Source organism: Miscanthus floridulus, chromosome 8 (assembly GCF_019320115.1).
Source record: "Miscanthus floridulus cultivar M001 chromosome 8, ASM1932011v1, whole genome shotgun sequence".
Taxonomy (NCBI): Eukaryota; Viridiplantae; Streptophyta; class Magnoliopsida; order Poales; family Poaceae; genus Miscanthus; species Miscanthus floridulus.
Genome location: NC_089587.1, coordinates 170,538,631 through 170,557,884, shown reverse-complemented (window position 1 = coordinate 170,557,884; position 19,254 = coordinate 170,538,631). Strand labels below are relative to the sequence as shown.

Sequence of the window (19,254 nt, the reverse complement as noted above, 5' to 3'; positions counted from 1 at the left end):
TCTGCATCCCAACTTATCAGCCCGGCTTATAGACCATGGTACAGTATTTCTCCCTCACAACAAACCAGTATTAGCCCATCTACATCTCTAGGAGACTACTAGGACGCGAGCTAGCGGCAACATGCATGCTGGGGCCTCGAAGTGCCGATTTCGGCCGCCGGCGTGGCGGCGTCCCATCTCAATCCTGCCCCCAACCGCCAAAGACTTGGGTCTTGCTCTGTAGTATTCAATGTTTTAAAGGCGTCGCCTAGGCGACGACTAGGCGTCCAGGCGACGAAAATGTCTGGGCATCGGGGGTCGCCTAGCCAGGAACCATATGGCGTCCGCCTCAGCGTCTAAGGCGTTCGCCTTTCGCGTTAGGCGTCTAGGGCGTCACCAACCGGCCTGAGGTGGTCGCCATACTCATGAGCAGCCACGCACGAAAAAGGGAAGGGACCCAAGGTGGGAAATCGCTCCCGTGTGGGACTTCTCCCGCCTTTCGTCGTTTCCTGCGCGCGTGCGTAGAGGAAATTGCGCGGGAATAGAGAGGGATTGTGAGAGATAGGGGATTGAGAAGAGAGAGGGAGAGGCAGACCCTGCTATAGTTTCTTCCCCACTCACGGCCAGGTCCCGCTCGTCCTCTCGCGTGCGTCTGCTTGGAAGTCTGCTCAGAGCCACGAGTCCTCCCGCGCACGTCCACTTGCCCGTCTTCCGCTTCCTCTATGCGGACCCATGCGTCCGTCCGCATGAACCAGAAGGGCCCGAATGACCAGCTTCTTCTGCGGACCTAGGATGGCTTCACCGGTGCCTAGCTCCGCTCAACCTTCATGCCAGCCCTCCATTGGACTAGGTATCCCTCGCCTCCTCTCTCTCTCTCTCTCTGTTTCTCTTAAAAAGGTTCAAAGCTTGCATGTGGCATGTGCTGCTGTCCCCTACTTTGTTTGCTTTTAGAAAGGCTGAAGCTTGCATGCGGCTGTCCCCTACTCAGAGTAGATAGCACATGGGTATAGTCGTTGCTTTGTCTACTTGTGCTTTGATTTATAGATGCTAAATGGAGTAGTACATTAGTTGTTGTTGCTATGTTTTATATGCTAATTGCACTGCCTTTTATGCTAATTTGATTTGTTTATTAGGCTGGAGGGTGCTCTTGCTCTGTGCTCTATTTTAGTTGCTGCTGCTCTGTTTGTGCTCTATGCTAGACTGCTAGTAGATAATTAAATTGGTAGTTTACTGATTCCTACACTTTGCCATTCTCTAAAGTCTGAACTCTGAACTCATTTGGTTTATAAAAATTATACAGCAGGAACCATGTCAAGTCCACCATCAATCGTCAGCGGATATGATCCCAAGAATAATCCAGCCCGGAAGCCGCAAAGGTCAAAAGATCCAGTGTGGAGGTTTGGCTATTGGCCGAACCTACAAAACAAAGATGAGGTGGCATGCACCTTATGTGGCGGCTCAGTTCATGGAGGGATTAAAAGGTTGAAGCAACATTTGGCAGGAGGTTATGGAGATGCAAAACTATGTTCAGGTGTCAACACTGAAGTTAGGAGGGAGATGGCAGCTTACTTGGATGCAAACAAGAGGAAAAGACCATTGGTTCTAGATGATGAGGTGGTGGAGGTGGCAGCAAATGAGGCTCCTGCAAATGAGGCTGCTGCTACGGTACAGCCTAGTTCAGGGACAGCAGCAAAAAAGAGGCAAGCATCCTTATAATTCATGGCTGTTGGCAACAAGACTAAACCAGAGGGAAAGGCAAACAAATCTGTAGTTGAGATGCTTCGAAAAACACCAGAAGAGATAGTAGATGAGAGACTTTCAGGGTCTTATCAGCCCACAATTGTGTCCAGTACAAAAACCAAGGAAGAGAAGCATTATGTGGATACACAATGGGCCTTGTTCTTCTATGAATGTGGCATACCTTTTAATGCAGCAGTAGCAAGGCAATTTCATATTGCAGTTGAGGCCACAACACAATATGGTTCAGGGTACAAGCCTCCAACACCATATCAACTTGGGGACCCATTACTTCAAGAAGCAGTGAAGTCAACAAGTACCATGAGAGAGGAGCATGAGAGAGCATGGAAACATTATGGCTGCATACTCATGTCTGATGGATGGTCTGATAGGAGGGGACGCCACTTAATTAACTTCCTTGTAAACAGCCCAGAGGGGACTTACTTCTTGGAGTCCATTGATGCATCAAGTGAAGTACATGATGCATACATGCTTGCTGGTTTGCTAGAGAAGAAGGTTGAGGAGATTGGGAAGGACAAGGTTGTTCAAGTTGTCACAGATAATGGTGCTAACTTCAAGGCTGTAGGCAAGATTCTCATGGACAGGATTCCTACAATATTTTGGAGTCCATGTGCTGCGCATTGCTTGGATCTCATGTTAGAAGATATAGGGAACTTGTCGGAATTCAAGAAACCTATTACACGTGCAAGGCGTGTGACAACTTTCATCTATAGACATGGGAGGATCCTTAGTGCCATGAGGGAGAAAACAGGTGGGGCTGACCTTGTGAGGCCAGCAGCCACATGTTTTGCAATGACTTTTTTTACTTTGAAGAGCTTGTACAAGCACAAGGATGCTTTGAAGTCTTTAATGGTTAGCAAAGCATGGACTGGGAACAAATTGGCAAAAACTAAGGCTGGTCTAGATGTGCATGACATTGTGCTCTCTACACAGTTTTGGAATTCAGTGGAAGATTGCCTTAGAGCTTCAGCCCCACTCCTTATTGTGCTTAGGGTGGTTGATGGAGATGAGAAGCCAGCAATGCCAGATGTTCAAGCTCTAATGAACCATGCAAAGGAGAGGATCAATCAAAGCTTTGCTATCCAATCCAAGAAATCTTTGCTCAAGAAGATTATGGGAATAATTGAGCGACGTTGGGAGAAACAAATGGATCATCCATTATATGGGGCTGCACTATACTTGAACCCAGGGAAGCTACATCCTCTCGTAAAAAAGGATGATGATGCAACTGTTGGACAGCTAAGAGGTTGCTTTCTTGATGTGCTTTCAAGAATGGTGGAGGATGAGGAAACTAGAAGCAAGATCAATGCTCAAGCCATGGATTATGAATATCTTAGAGGAGATGCTTTTTCAAATAAGATGGCCATTCAAAACCTTGAGTCAATGAGTCCTCGTAAGTGTTTCATTTCCATTTTAATTTCAGCAAGTGTACATCACATCAATTCGATTCCGGCTAGCATTTTTTGGTCCTAGCTCCTAACATATTGTTTCATTTGTTTGCTCTAGTTGATTGGTGGCGTTCCTATGGTGGCCGTGCTATTGAGCTACAAAGGTTTGCAAGGTGTGTGGTTAGTCTTTGTGCTTCATCATCTGGCTGTGAGCGAAATTGGAGCAAATTTGAATCTGTGAGTATTTCCTCATTTGCTTGCTGCCCTTACCAATATTTCAGCAAGCAGTTTATTCATTTTTTGGTTGCAATTGTGTTTCTGGTTTTGTAGATCCACACAAAGAAAAGGAACCGATTGTTGCATAAGAGGCTGAATTCTATTGTCTTTGTTTCCTACAACCGGAAGATGAAATCTAGGTTCCAAAAGTTACGCCAGAACAAGGGAAAAAACTTTGATCCTTTGGTTATTGAGGACTTTGATTGAAACAATGAGTGGGCTGACTCATTGCATGTACCCCCTCAAGGTACTCGTGGGTGTGAGTGTGACCTTACTTGGAACCTTGTTGATGAAGCTGTTGGAGCATCACAATCACTTCAAGGCCGGAACTTTCCAAGAGCAGCCCACAGGCGTGCAAGAAATTTTGCACCTATGGTGGATGAAGCTGAGTTGGGTTCAGATAATGAAGAAAATCCAGATCCATTTGATGATGCAGATGTGACAGATTGTGAGGATGATCCAAATGATGCCAATGAAATTGGAGAAGACAATGAGGCAGCCAACGTTGCTGGAGAGTTTGATGATGGCTATTGAGACTTGAGAGATTAGAGATTAAAGATTTCCTCTTTTGTAAGCTAATATATGTGCTGCACTAGCAGCACTACTAATTAAGTATGTGCTGCACTAGCAGCACTACTAATTAAGTTATATATGCCATTAGAGACTAGTTTATGGCTACTAAGAGATGAAACATTTCATATTTGCTACTTGCTACTTTATGTGGTGCCCTAGAACTCTAATAGCACTACATATTATGCTTATAATTGGCTATATTAAGGTTGGATTGTCATCTGAATTTTTATTGGTGTTATATATTAAATTGTCTATATGGCGACTGAAAGGGGGTCGCTCGTCTCGCCTCGCCTCGCCTTACCGCCTTTAAAACATTGGTAGTGATGCCTATACGTAGGTGCTACCTGCTCTGACTCCAATCATGGACCAAAGCCGCGCTACCGAACCTTCCTTTTCAGTCTTGCAGGCTGCATGTGTGCCATTTTAATGCCTGAATGCCACACCTGACAGCGTCGTTTCACCAAAGCACGCATGCATGTGCTGCTTGCGTGATTTTGTGACAAGAATTTGCTAATTCCTCATTTAAATTGGGCCGCTTGCGTGATTCTGCGACAAGCATTTGCTAATTCCTCTCTGAAAGCGCACAATTCATAGTCAGAACATGCGTGTTTACAGGCACAATAAATTCCCGACAACTCGTCTTCGCAACCTCTCGGCAAATGGGGACATCGGCCATGTTTGGCAGCGTTATCTGTGGCTCCGGTGGCTCTGTGCTACAACACACGGTAATTAATTAAATTAGTGCACAAGAATTTGTTAGATGAAGCTTGCTAGTCCGACGACAACAAAAACTTCCGGCTTCGGTGGGAAACAGCTACCTGTCAGTGCCACGAACGTAAGGTCGCTTTGCTCTGCATGAAAGCTAGAGTATACTAAATCTACAACTAAGACCTCATTTGACAGGGCTCTTAGAGCACCTTTGGCTCCGATTCTTACTGAAGCCCAACCACACGGTGATAGCAAGAAAAATGGCTTCACATGTGAAGCACTCAGGAACCGGAGTCCTTTTAAACTCTGTTTCCTAGGATGAGAGGTCCAACAAATGGTTTTGCTCGCATTGCAGGAAGATTAAAAGAAGCATGACGAACATTAGAAATAGAGTTGATACTCTCCCACGTTGTCCGATGAGCCGGACAATATTGCCACTGGCCACTGCGCACCAAAGTAAATGAAACTGCATGATGAATTAAACAGACCACAAGCAAATTTATCTCCTTGCCAAAATAATAAAAAAAAAAGAAGCAAATTTGTCAGCTTGCACTCACTAAGCTTAATTTCTTGGAGATTGGAAGTGATAACTACAACGTTGGCGTCCACGACTCACAAACTTTGGATAACTATGTCAGAACAAATTCCTGATCCTAAGCATTCGGCTCTTGGACAAATTGGCAGTTCTCTTCTCCCCATTTCATGGATTCTACTGTTTCTCAACTTGCATTCTTGAAGGACTGCCAAGTGACAGTTTCTGGTAAACAAGACTGTCCATCATCAATTGCAAAGAGCTACTTGTGTGCTGTGCCAGTGCAATCAAATATAGGTTTCGTTACACAGAATTACTTGGAGAGTATCGCTTAAGTAAGTAGAAGCTTAGGAATGCTAGACCACTAGGCGGCTAGGCCTCAGCCATCCTTAGCAATCACAATCTGCAGATCAGTCTCTGAGAACTCTGTATATGAAGCCACACTAGCTAGGTTGTCATCATGTCGTGTCAAGCCCTCAACTGATGCACCTAAGGATTCATCAACTAAGAGTTCAAACACACATCAAAATTCAGTTTGCTGACTTGACTGATACCAGTCTAAAACTCATCATGTTCCACAGTTACTGCATTATAAAAAATTAAGGTCAGAAAATTTTATGGCACGATCTTTACACTTCCGTTGAAACAAGTAGTGAAGGAACCAACCAGAATCAGCTTCTCCAAAGAAAAATGAGATCTCTCTGGCTGCAGATTCTGGTGAATCCGAACCGTGCACGCAATTTTTCTCTGAGTCCAGCCCACACATTGCTCTAATGCTGAAATGACAAAGAATACTGTTGGTGACCACAAAAAAGAAAAATGAATACAGTAATGCAATAAAAAAAATGTATACAAGCCCATAACTGGTCAAAGGAAAAAATCTATAGTTTTTAACCTGTCTGGATGAGAGGTTTTGGCCTTTCTTGCATCAGTTGGTCCAATCAAAGCTCTCCATTGCGCAATGGCATCATGTCTTTCCAGAACCATAGCGAGAACTGGACCACTAAAGATGAACACAAACATAAAAAGTCATGTTACAAACTGTTAATGTCAATGTTAGCCTCGAAGTGCCTAATGCAAATGTACAAGTTAAACTGAACAGAATTTGCAATCCCGGGAATAAAAGGGTCAATGAAGATTCAGATATAGCGTGCTGACTAGTCAACTGTGGCTAAGTTTAAAACACCTCACTTCAATATCGCAGACATATTGAGCCAACAGCGCATTGCGAAGTGTGTGGATCAGATTCAGAATCCATCAGGCATGTGCTGGTTGACTGCACGATCGCTGAAGCTTTCTGGACTCAGATTAGTGCTGATACAGGTATCAAACTCCTGCTGTTACATCCTGAAACCTGGGCACACGACCTGACTGAGGGGAGGGCTGGTTCAGAGCGAAGCCAAGCAACGATTATAATTGGTATGTACTCGCTTTGGATGTAGTGGAACAAGAGAAGACACGGTGAGCAACCGCCACCAATCCGTGCAGCGGTTCAGTGGGCAATTGACCTAGCATTTGATCTCGGTCAGGTTCAGGTTCAGCAGACACCGAAGCTCGTTGAAGTTGCTCAAATGAGATGGGAGAAGCCGCCATCGGGATGGGTTAAATGTAACACTGATGGAGCCTTCTATGAACAACAAGGGCAAGGAGCAACAGGTGCTGTGCTACGCAATGACACTGGAGACTTTCTTAGAGGCGGCGCGAAGTGGTACAACCACTGCCTGGATGCTCTAAGCATGGAGGCGTTGGCATGCCGGGATGGCCTAGCATTGGCGCTTCAGACAGGGATTCAGAAGGTTTGGCTTGAAACCGACTGTCAGGAAATAGTGAAACTATGGCAAGCTGGTGTGAATCAAAGATCCAGTGTGGTCTCGACCATCAAGGAGATTAGGGAGCTGAGCACTCTTTTCCAAGATTTTAAATTTTCTTTCGTTTGTCGATCTTGTAATAAGCTAGCTCATGCTTTAGCCAAAAAGGTCACAGGCGACACGCGAGTTGGGTGGTGGTCCTATGCCCCAGCTAGTGTTTCGAACCTGCTGTCCTCAGATTGTAACTTTGCTCCCCCATGATGAATGAATCTCCTTGATCAAAAAAAAATAGCAATTCCCTGTTAACCTAAAGATTGCAGCTTCGCCACATAAGTATTAATGGAATAATGGCACATACAAATAGAATAACAATTAGCTTGACGTGTTCATATCTCAGAAATTGCTATTGATTTTTAAAGCGATAGCTACCAAAGATCAATTTAGCTAAAGGTTTGGTGCCAAGAGGTGTACAAATCAGCATCCTGCCACCTACATTAAGAACAACTGAAGACAACACAAGCAACAGAGTACAGGTTCTAGACGACTGGAGGCTGCAGCATAGACTAAATGAAGCATTATATGCAAGAAACATAAGAGGCATGAGTCTTTCAAGCAACAATAATACCTTGTTATATACTTGACGAGGCTGTCAAAGAAGCTTCTCTGGGAATGCTCCGCATAGAAGAGAGATGCCCTCTCAGCATCAAGCTGGACCTCGGTCTCTTTGACGATATGAAATCCAGAATCCAAGATGGCCGCTTTGATTTTTTCGGTGTACTTACCTGACAAACCATCCGGCTTGATCATGGCAAGGGTTCTCTCCCTCTCGACAGCCCCACATCTGCAGCACCTGAATTGATAACATTCCAAAATCCAACATCACTTCACTTGCAAGCCTATGCATCAGAGTCTCAGCTTACACAAGTCTTGCAGCCTTGTAGGCTTGTTCAGCCACAGCATACAACGCACCCCAAAAAGCGGCCCTCAAATAAGATCTACTTTGATTGATCTAGAATTATGAATTATGTACGTCAACTCGATTGAAGAATCACTGTGCATAGTTAGGTCCACGGGCAAATAGGCATGCTTGTTGTTGATTATGACCAAAGGGCCCAAATTAAGGATTGGCAGGCCGAAACCTTGCTCAGATGTTCCGAAGCAAGCATCCTAGTCTAGCAAATCTAACATTTCTTGGGCAAAGAAAGGTCGAGAAGCATCCTAGTTCTGCAGGCTGGACTGCACTGGAAGCAATAGCAGGGAGCCCAAAAGTCCAAAGTTCAGCAGCGCAGCTGCGCACGAGTGCTGGTAGAAAGAAACAAAACAAGCGGCTCACCCGTAGAGAAAGAGGAGGAGGAGTGGAGGTAGGCAGAGCCTGACGAGGGCGCCTGATGCTGGCGTGGTGGCTCCGGCCATCCGCGGCGGCGCGGGGGAGACAGGGAGCCGGCGGTGCGCTTCCCCGGTCTGAAGCCTTGCTCTGCTCAAGTGTTCTGGTTCAGCCGAGCTTTTTGAAAATAGACCATGGGAAGTGGACTTCGGTGATAGGCCATCCGCAACGGAACTTCTCTAGCTTGGAAGCGCGACCCACCTGCGATGCCGTCGGGACTCTCAGAAACGAAATTTTGTGACTCATTTGCCCCTGCCCTTTGTTCCTTTCACAGGCGCATGCTCGGACGGAACGGGCTCGCACAAAACGGATCGAGCACTTCTTCTTCGACTTCGAGCGGCTTCTTCTCCGCCCCCACGGCAGCGCCGCAGCCCACCCACGGCGAGCCCCTCTCACCCACGCGTGAGCCCCTCCACGGCCAGCTCTCCCACGCCCGCCTGCCTCCCCACGCCCGGCCGCCTCCCCACGCCCCAACGCCCAGCGTCGCCCGCTCGCCATGGCCGGCCCTAGCTCGCCTTGGCCGCACGAATGCAGCGCCTCCACGCCGGCCATGGAGTACAGCACGGCAGCGACGCCCCCAAGGCCAGCCATGGAGAACAGTAAGTACACAATACCGCGAAGCTGAAGAATTTCAAACAATGAACTCCCTCTTGATGATTGCAAGGAATGTAAGATCCGGTTTCTCAAGGCCTGTACAGCGAAGACGGAGAAGAACTATGGCCGTCAGTTCTACGTTTGTCCAACTCTAACGAGGAGAACAGTTAGCTGCAAATTTTGTATGATTTGTTCATTGAGTCGAATTGATTGGGTTTCGTTTATTTGGCGACAGAGGGAAGGTGCTGGTTGTCCATTTTGAGAGTGGGAAGAAGGATATGAGCAATACTTGGTTGCCAATAAATTGGTGCCTCCAGATTATCAACGTTGCCGCAGCAAGTCTGAATTGTCGAAAACAAGTTGAACTGTGGAGAATCAAGCCAGGAAGAACAAGTTAAGCAGCTTAGGGAGATAGTAATGCTGCTGAAATGTTTGCTTCTTGTTTGTGGACTTGTGTTAGTTAGCATTGTGTATGCAATTGTCGAGAGTAGGGGAATCTTGTGTACTTGTTATCAAAATGTATCAGTTGTGCCAATGAATCAATGAAAATAACATGTTATGTTCTTAATTGACATAAAGTACTTTCTTCTGAAATGGCACCATGTGAATAAGCAACATGATTTCAAACAAAAAAAGAGTGGAGATTCACCAGGTTACTGTACTAGAACTTCCACAATTTGTATACCTCGATTAAATGGCATATAAGTTAAAATTATTTTTTTCGCAAGCATGCCTTCGTTCATGCTTTTAAAATTGGAAAGCAATAAATGCTTAAAGAGAATATAAGAAAATTATGCACAGTTTCAAAATCACTGAAACAAGTTGGTGCTACAGTAGAGAATGAAGAATGATCAAATACCAACAAAGAAACCATCTGCATAGTCCACAGCTAACTGTATTTCACCTAGGTTCACAAACACATACAAGACCCAGTAAGCTGGCACAGGTTCAAATGACACAGGTTCTCAGACTCATACAAGACACATGTTAACAAACAGATGGTTCAGATGACATGGGTTCTCAGATTTTTTTCATTTTTCTTGGGACCAACTTCTTCGATGTTGATCTCTTCTTTCTTGGTGTTCCTTGAGTGATGCTGGGTGACCCATCAGTAGGATGGCCATCTGTGCCTTCTCCCATCAAGAATGCCAAGCGGCTGAAAAGAAACGATCAAAATTAAGTAACTGAACATTGCAATTTTCAGGATGTATAGATGGTTGTCATTAGTGTCTTTACCCTCTTGTTAGCCTAATTGGGTTCTCTTGCAGGATGATTTCCTTGGTCGGTTTGGTGGGGCTGGTTACTGCAATTGAATTTTCTATAATAAATGGGACTATTGAAAGGTCCTTGTGTGGTTTTGGTAATTGAGTGACAACCCTAGGTGGGCTAATTGTGTTTATGTGAGATACACAGACGATTAGTCTATAAGTACATGTGTGTGAGCAACATATGCCGTGAAGGTGAAAATGGTTTGGAGATGTTGCAAAGCTCACACATGTGATGATGAATGATGTTATTGCACATGAGACATGACATTGAGTCATGTGATCAAGGTGGAGAAGATCAAGACAAGACTTGGCTTGATGGACCGGTTGCAAGCGTGAATGGTAAGTCGGAGGCTTTGGAGCGATGAACTGAGTGGCGTTGAAGCTTGAGCAAGACTTGGCATTGATGGATGAAGGCAACAATGAAAAGTAAGTGAAGTCAAGATCGATAAACCAATATGATCACGTGATATGAAGTGGATCATATCATTGTTGATCATGTTGGTGTATATGTTGCATCGACATTGGAGGAGATGGAATGGAATGCGCAAGACAAAGGTATAACCTAGGGCATTTCATTTCACCGGTCATAGGTGTATAGAGAAGTTGATAACCGTGTTTAGGATAGATGGCCGTACTATCAAGAGGGGCAAACTTATTTGCATATCGGTCATCTAGTGTCACTTGAGTGATCTAACTTTGTATCATCGCTAGGATCGAGTGGCGTGGCAAGTTGAGTGACTAATCCTTTGGAAAATGTTTGTGAAAAACTAACACACATACACATGGTGGTGCACACTTGGTGGTGTTGGCACATTTGCAAAGGAGAAGAAGTTAGAGTTGTTGTGAATCAACTTAGAGAAGAGAAAAATGTTTTTCGGTGTACTCCAAACTATAGGATGGTCCTTGGATTGGAATACTGTTTTGATCCATTATGATTTAGATCAAGTATGCATATGGGATGTGTAGCCCTTTGAGTAAGCTTTCCAAAATGTCCAAGATCATCAAAATCGGAGTTTGGAGCTAAGAGTTATAGACGTTTTAGCGCTAAAAGGTCTATGACCGGACTCTGCGACCTACGCGTCCGGTCAGCACCTGCGAGTCCGGTCACAGCATCTGGTCAGTGTTTTTAGCGTGTCTAGAAGCGACCGGACGCACGAAGAGTCTGATCAGTGATGACCGGATGCGTCCGGTCGTTGAAAAACGTCTCTGGAACCTCTCTGTAAGTGACTGGACGCTGGGAGATCGCGTCCGGTCGTTATGACCTGCGTGTCCGGTCAGTGCGCGCTTTGCCCAGTGAAGGGGTAACGGCTATTTTAGCCCTTGGAGCTTTAAAATGAGTGTGTGGCTGGCCTTGGGCTGGTTGCTGAGCACCCTCACGCCTATGTGGCTTGTGTAGGAGTGCTTGGATGCCCTCTAACTCACTTATACTTGCAAGAGTGCGAATCGATTGCGAGTGAGTGTGATTCTAGTGCGTTGCATTGTGAGATTGCATCGAGTGGCACTAGGTGATCGAGTTGCAAGCCAGTGGTGCTTGTTACTCTTGGAGGTTGCCACCTCTTAGACGGCTTGGTGGTGGTCTCTGTCGAAGCCCGTAAGAAGCTTGTGCAGTGCTCCAGAGTAGAGCTTTCTGAGGGGCATTGTGCTTGTCCTGCGTGAAAGCATCTAGGCCCCTAAGTGGATTTCGGTGATTAATATCAATACAAGATTACTATGACTAACGTGTGTTTTGCAGAGGCAATTAAGTTAGGTCATGGTAATGGAGATCGATTGGGCAATCGAGGTTGTCATGCCCCTACGATGGAAATCGTTTCAGTTTTCAAAGGATGGACGCCAAGGTTAAGGATAACTAGTTCTAAGTGTCAATTGAAGTTGGAGAGACACTTAGAGTAGTTTAGGACTTTGTTTTTCCTTTGGCCGTACTATTAAGGGGGGTATGAACGGGTAGCTTGACCTAGTTGAGTCTAGTGAGTTATGTGTGGTGCACACTTGTTAAAACTAGCTCTAGGTAGCTCCTATGAATGCCTAAGATCCTTTGGAGCAAACTTCATTCACATATGATCGAGAGTTGGAAGTGAATGGAGGGTCAAATACTGACCGGACGCTGGCTCCGGTGCGACCGGACGCTGGCTGCAGGGTCTGGTCAGTTCATTTGACTGAGGAGAACAAGTCTGGAGTGACCGGACACTGGAAGGTCATGTGACCGGACGCTGAGAGCCAGCGTCCGGTCGACTCCAGTAAGGGTCTAGACTTGAGAAAGTGTGACCGGACGCGTCCGGTCAGTGGTGACCGGACCCTGAGTATCCAGCGTCCGGTCATTTACAGTAAGCATCCAAGAGCGACCGGACGCGTCCGGTCGGTACTGACCGGACCCTGACAGCGTCCGGTCATCACGTGAAAACTGTTGCGCGGGTTGAACTGACCAGAGTGTCTGGTCAAAACGATCGGAGCGTCCGGTTACCCCGCAGAAGCTCATAACGGTTCGTTTTTCAGGCTGCCTTATAAATAGAAGCTCCACTCATGAGTGGAGTCACTTTTGCTCATTCCAACAGCTGAGAAACAAGTTTGTGAGTGCCAAGAAGAGCAAGGTCCTAGTGAGGTGTTTGTGATTTGAGAATCCAAGAGTGAAACCTCATTAGTGAATCAAGAGTAGACAAGTGTGCATCCATCTTCTCATTAGGCTTCACGTGGTCAAGTGAGAGTTCGTGCTTGTTACTCTTGGTGATCGCCATCACCTAGATGGCTTGGTGGTGATTGGGAGCTTGGTGATCACCCGGCGGAGCTTGTGGGTGACCCAACTCAAGTTGTGAGCGGCTTTGGGTGATTCGCTGCGACGGAGTGTCGAAGAATCAACCCATAGAGAGCACTTGATCCTTGCGCGGATCAAGGGGGAGCTACACCCTTGCGCGGGTGCTCCAACGAGGACTAGTGGGGAGTGGCGACTCTCCAATACCTCGGCAAAACATCGCCGCGTTCCTTCCTCTCTCCATTTACTTTGAGCATTTACTTTAAGTATTTACTTTGAGAAATTCAATACTTGTCTTTACATTCATAGAATTGCTATGCTAGAGTAAGTTTGAAACATAGGTTGCAAGTCCTTTGTGCGTTGATTTGATAGAGACTCTTTTCTAGGCACAAGGGGTTAATTGGGCTATCCGTAGGATTTGATTATTGCAAGAAAATTTAGAATTAGCCCAATTCACCCCCCTCTTGGGCATCTTGATCCTTTTAATTTGTATCAAAGCCTCATGCTCACGTTTTTAAGCCTAACCGCTTAGAGCAAGATGTCTCACAGGGATGGACCTCCTCCTACCTTCGAGGGGGATGATTTTTCATATTGGAAAATTCGCATGGAGGCGTACTTAGAAGCTCTAGACATTGGAATTCTTAGAGCCACCTCTCAAGGGTTCCCAACACCTAAGAATGCCGCACAACTTCAAGGCGATGAAGTAAATTATGAAAAATAGAATGCAAAGGCTCGCAACACCATCTTTAGAGGCCTTTGCAAAGATGTGTTCAATCGTGTAAGGAACCACAAAGACGCCCATGCACTATGGTCGAACGTTTGTGCGCTCCATGAGGGAACCAAGAGTGAGCGTGAGGAACGCTATCATCTTGTAATTAAAAAGCTAAATTCTTTTGAGATGTTTCCCAAAGAAAATGCTAATGAGATGTATTCTCATTTAAATGTTCTTGTAGAGGAAGTCAATGGGCTTGGACTTACTCAAATGTCACCATCCGACGTTGTGAGAAAAATCTTGAGTGTCCTCCCCATTGACAAATATGGGCACATTGTGACCGTGCTACATCAAGGTGATCTTTCCGCCGCTACACCGACATAAATCTTAGGAAAGATCAATGCTCATGAGATGTACATGCACATCACACCTCAAGATGGCTCGTCCTCTACAAAGAAGAAAGAGAAGGACTTAGCATTCAAAGCTAGCCAAGATAAGGGCAAAGCAAGACTTGAGTATGAGAGCTCAAGCGATGAAGATGATGAAGAAAGTCTTGCTCTCATGGTGAAGAAGACTGCCAAGATGCTAAAGAAGCTAAACAAGAGTGGCATCAAGTTTGACGGCAAGAAGAAGTTCTTCACTAGCTCAAGAAGAAAGCCAATCTCCGAGATGGATTGCTACAATTGTGGCGAACTTGGCCATCTAGCTCATCAATGCACAAAGCCCAAGAAAGACAAGTTTAAGAACAAGGGCAAGAAAGATGATTCAAGCGATGAAGATGAAAAGAAAAAGAACAAGCCATACAAGAAGAGAGATGGCAAAAAGAGAGACTTCTACAAGAAGAAGAAGAGTGACAAGGCCTATATTGTCGGTGATTGGCTCACGGACATTGATTCATCAAGTGGATCATCCAATGATGAGAGTGACAATGAGAAGGTGGCCACCATTGCTATTGATCTTGCATCCTCACCGCCACCATCGCCATCATCCTCTACACACCTATGCCTTATGACCAAGGGTGAACGCAAGGTAACCAAGAGTGATGATAGTAGTGATGATGAGCAAGCTAGTGATGATGATAGTGATAGCGATGATGATTCACCTACATATGATGATCTTGTCAAAATATTAAGAAAATACACTAAGATCATTAGAAAGAGTAGAGCTACAAATGAAAAACTTGATGCTAAAAATAATTCACTCTTAGCTAAGTGTGATACATTAGAAAAGGCTAATGATGAGCTCAAAGAAACAAATGATTCTATATCATCCAAACTCAAGGAGCTCAAATCTTCTAAGAAAGAGCTTAAAGATAAACATGATAAACTTGAGTGGGTGCACAATGAGCTTATCATTAGTCACAACAAGCTAAAAGATGAATATACAACTCTAAAGATCAATTATGATACCCTTGTTATTGCACAAGAATTCTTACCAAATGAGCCACATGTTGCTACTAACCATGTTGTTAAGATTGATATAGCTACCTCATGTGATGATTTAATTGATGAGAGCATTGAGCATGGATCTAGTAGCAAAGGTAAGCAAGTGGTTGAGTGCAATGACTATGATGAGTATGTCAAGCTCAAGAGTGGCCATGAGAAGCTCATGAAAGATCTTGAAGAGATGAAAAGTCACAACACCATTGTGCTAGAAACTCTTGATCATGACAAAGAGTTGATCCTTGAGAATGAGAAGCTCAAAGAAGAAAACAAGAAACTCAAGAAAGAGAAGAACAATGACATTCTCATGGAAGAAAACAAGAAGCTCAAGATGGAGAAAGAGCATCTCAAGGTGGGATTGAGCAAGTTTGCTAGAGGCAAGCATCTCCAAAGTGAGCTACTCATGAATACCATCATGAAGATGGATAGAAGTGGCATTGGATATATGGCAAGTGTAGAGAAGAAGAAGGCTCAAGCTCAACACCAACAATCAAAGCCAAAGCTAAAGCCAAAGAGATGTTTTGAGTATGGACAAGAAGGCCACTTTGCTCATGAGTGTCAAACTCCACCACCACAACTCTTGCCCAAGCATGCTAGACCCTTTGCTTTCAATGCTCACTACATGCTTAGAAAAGATTCTAGTGGAAAGATGAAAGTTATGTTCTTAGGACCCCCCCCAATAAGAGTAGGCCTAAGAAGATTTGGGTGGCTAAGTCACTTGTTGAGAAGGTGAAGGACCCTCAACAAGTTTGGATCCCTAAAGCTTGAATCTCTTGTGTGTAGGTGAACTACAAGATCGGTGGAAGTCATTGGGTTATTGATAGTGGTTGCACTCATATGACCGGTGATCCTCGTATGTTCACCTCACTAGATGAAGAGGTAGATGGACAAGAGAAAATAACATTTGGAGATAATTCAAAGGGCAAGGTTAAAGGATTGGGCAAAGTGGCAATATCAAATGATCATTCCATCTCCAATGTGCTCTATGTTGCCTCATTGAGTTTCAACTTGCTATCCGTTGGGCAATTGTGTGATCTTGGCTTCCAATGCTTATTCACCGAGAAGGAGGTTGTTGTGTCCAAAGTAGATGACAAACAAGTGATATTCAATAGATTTAGATACAACAACTTATATCTAGTTGACTTCACCTCCGAAGATGCAAACTTGAAGACTTGCCTATTCACCAAAACAACACTTGGGTGGCTATGGCATAGAAGACTTGCTCATGTTGGGATGAGCTCACTCAAGAAGCTTATGAAGAATGATTTGGTGAGAGGGTTGAAGGATGTGAAGTTTGAGAAGGACAAGCTTTGTAGTGCATGTCAAGCCGGCAAGCAAGTTGCAAACACTCATCCAACCAAAGCTTTCATGTTAACCACAAGAGTGCTAGAACTCCTACACATGGATTTATTTGGATCAACAACATATAAGAGTTTGGGAGGAAATCTCTATTGTCTTGTGATTATGGATGACTATTCAAGGTATACATGGGTGTTCTTCCTTCATGACAAATCCAAAGTTGCATCTTGTTTCAAGAAGTTTGCCAAGAGAGCTCAAAATGAATTTGAAGTGAAGCTCAAGAAGATAAGAAGTGACAATGGCAAAGAGTTTGACAACACAAACATAGAAGCTTATTGTGATGAAGTTGGAATCAAATATGAGGTCTCCGCAACCTATACTCCTCAACAAAATGGTGTAGTTGAGAGGAAGAACCGGACTTTGATCACTCTTGCAAGGACAATGCTAGATGAGTACAACACCCCCGAAGCTCTATGGGCAAAAGCAATCAACACTGCATGTTATGCATCCAACCGCCTATTTCTTTAAAAGTTCCTTGTCAAGACACCGTATGAGTTGCTCAATGGGAAGAAGCCGGACGTCTCCTTCTTTAGGGTGTTTGGTTGCAAGTGCTACATCTACAAGAAGCGGCAACACCTAGGGAAGTTTCAAAGACGTTGTGATATAGGTTTTCTTGTTGGTTACTCATTGAAGTCTAAAGCATATAGAGTATTTAATCATGCCACTGGCTTAGTTGAAGAAACATATGATGTGGAATTTGATGAATCTAACGGCTCCCAAGGAGCACATGAGAATCTTGATGATGTAGGTGATGAACCATTGAGGGAGGCTATGAAGAACATTCCCGTGGGAGACATCAAGCCAAAAGATGATGAAGATGATGTACAAGTCATTAACCAACCTTCTTCATCAAATGTACCACAAGATGGTGAAAAAGATGGGAGAGTGGAAAATGAAGATACTCATATCTCTCATGAGCAAATGGTGGTACAAGCACAAGATGTTGATGCTCCACAACCTCCTCCTCAAGTGGTCAATAGAAGAAACACACCTCTCCTACAAGATCATCCATAAGATCTCATCATAGGGAGTCTATCAAAAGGTGTAATGACTCGATCTCAAAAACTTACTTCATTTATTGCTCATCACTCTTTTGTCTCTTGCTATGAGCCTACCAAGGTAGAAGAAGCTCTTAAAGATCCGGATTGGATCAATGCCATGCATGAAGAGTTGAACAACTTCACTTGCAATGAAGTTTGGACTCTTGAAGAGCGACCAAAAGGTGCAAGAGTCATTGGAACGAAGTGGGTGTTCTGCAACAAGCAAGATAATCAAGGTGTTGTTGTGAGAAACAAGGCAAGACTAGTTGCAAAGGGGTTCTCTCAAGTTGAAGGTTTGGATTTTGGAGAGACCTTTGCACCGGTTGCAAGATTAGAAGCCATCCACCCTAGATATCCTAATCATGTTTATAGGTTGTCCAAGGCACTATATGGGCTTAAGCAAGCCCTAAGAGCTTGGTATGAGCGCCTTTGGCACTTCCTTATTGAGAAGGGCTTCACCATTGGGAAGGTCGACACCACACTATTCACCAAGAAGCTTGATGGGCATATCTTCATTTGTCAAGTATATGTTGATGATATCATCTTTGGATCTTATTCAAGTTGGGACTTGATTGGGAACAGGCAGCGCGAAGGAAGTTTGAAGTTTTGCTGGAAAAGGTGCACCGGACGCTGCACCGGATACTGCTGTCCAGCGTCCGGTCAGTTCATAGGAGGTGAACTGCTGGTGAAGGAGTGACCGGACGCTGCGTCTGTGCGTCCGGTCAGGAAGGGTTCAGCGTCCGGTCGATCGATGGAAGACCAAGTTGTACTGACCGGACGATGCCTGCGTTCAATCATGGACCACCGGACGCGTCCGGTCCCGATTTCAGAGGATTTGGACCTCTCTGGAATCGACCGGACGCTGGGTGGTAGCGTCTGGTCGCTACCACCGGAGCATCCGGTCAGTGGATCTCGCGTGGCTTTAGGACTCCTTTCTCTGTTTCCTTTTCTGTCACATTTGGGGGACTACTTAACCGTACCACCACAATTTTTTTTCAGATCCCATCATGACCTTGCCTCCGAGCCCTAGCCTGCGCCGTCGCCAACTTGCCGCCGTAGCCAAGCGCGCCGCCGTGCTCCTGCCTCGCCGCGCCACCGCGACCCTACGCCGGCCACCTTACGCCCACGCCGCTGTGCTCCAGCCGTGCCGTCCCACTGCGCCCGAGCCTTCCCGCGTGCCCCCATGCCGGCATGGCCCGCACCTCCCTTGCCCGCGCTCGCTCGGCCCCCTCGCCAGCCGCGCGCCACCAGAGCTCACCGCGCCGTCGTGACTCCCCGTGCGCCACCGTGCCTCTGGTCTTCTAGGGTCATCAAGAATCATCGTGCCCTAGTCCTACCTCCTCCATCGTTGGTAAGACCAAATTTTTCAATCTTGATCTGTTGTGACCTAGATCGAATTGCAGTCACTGATTCCCCATTGCATTCAGGCTGTTTGACCTAACCCTAGCCGGTTCCGAGTTCCCCGCGCGACAACTTATCTTTTCTCGATTCGTGGATCGTCAGGTAGAAAGCCATTCGATTCAAGTTCGCATCTACATTGCTTTCTCTATTAGGGTTTCGCATCTATTAGACATATTGTATTTATCTGTATATCCATCTATTCTATCATGCAGTGAGTCAGTTCTGTTGTGGCTCTTCTGGCAGTTGGCAGTCAACTCAGAGCCAAGCTCGCGAGTAAGGATCGAGGCCA

At 45.3% G+C, this 19,254-nt stretch overlaps 3 protein-coding genes and 1 long non-coding RNA gene across 4 annotated transcripts; 3 read left to right on the top strand and 1 right to left on the bottom strand.

The window, feature by feature from the left end:
• Positions 1-1,698: 1,698 nt before the first annotated feature.
• On the top strand, positions 1,699-2,699 carry LOC136470169 (uncharacterized). Its single transcript, XM_066468107.1, has 2 exons — positions 1,699-2,488; positions 2,671-2,699. The coding sequence occupies exons 1-2, from the start codon at positions 1,699-1,701 to the stop codon at positions 2,697-2,699; spliced, it is 819 nt and encodes a 272-aa protein (XP_066324204.1).
• LOC136473978 (uncharacterized) lies at positions 2,619-4,178 on the top strand. The gene is made up of 3 exons (XM_066471595.1): positions 2,619-3,130; positions 3,244-3,362; positions 3,456-4,178. Exons 1-3 carry the CDS (start codon positions 2,758-2,760, stop codon positions 3,606-3,608), a joined length of 645 nt encoding a protein of 214 aa, XP_066327692.1. The 5' UTR covers positions 2,619-2,757; the 3' UTR covers positions 3,609-4,178.
• Positions 4,179-5,248: 1,070 nt separating this feature from the next.
• On the bottom strand, positions 5,249-8,541 carry LOC136473976 (probable nucleoside diphosphate kinase 5). The gene is made up of 5 exons (XM_066471594.1): positions 8,356-8,541; positions 7,648-7,872; positions 6,110-6,217; positions 5,881-5,990; positions 5,249-5,798 (listed from the first exon to the last, which is right to left on the bottom strand). The coding sequence occupies exons 1-5, from the start codon at positions 8,433-8,435 to the stop codon at positions 5,773-5,775; spliced, it is 549 nt and encodes a 182-aa protein (XP_066327691.1). The 5' UTR covers positions 8,436-8,541; the 3' UTR covers positions 5,249-5,772.
• LOC136473977 (uncharacterized) lies at positions 8,411-9,566 on the top strand. Its single transcript, XR_010762819.1, has 3 exons — positions 8,411-8,481; positions 8,681-9,005; positions 9,236-9,566. It is a non-coding gene; the product is annotated as an uncharacterized lncRNA (long non-coding RNA).
• The last annotated feature ends 9,688 nt before the right edge of the window (positions 9,567-19,254 follow it).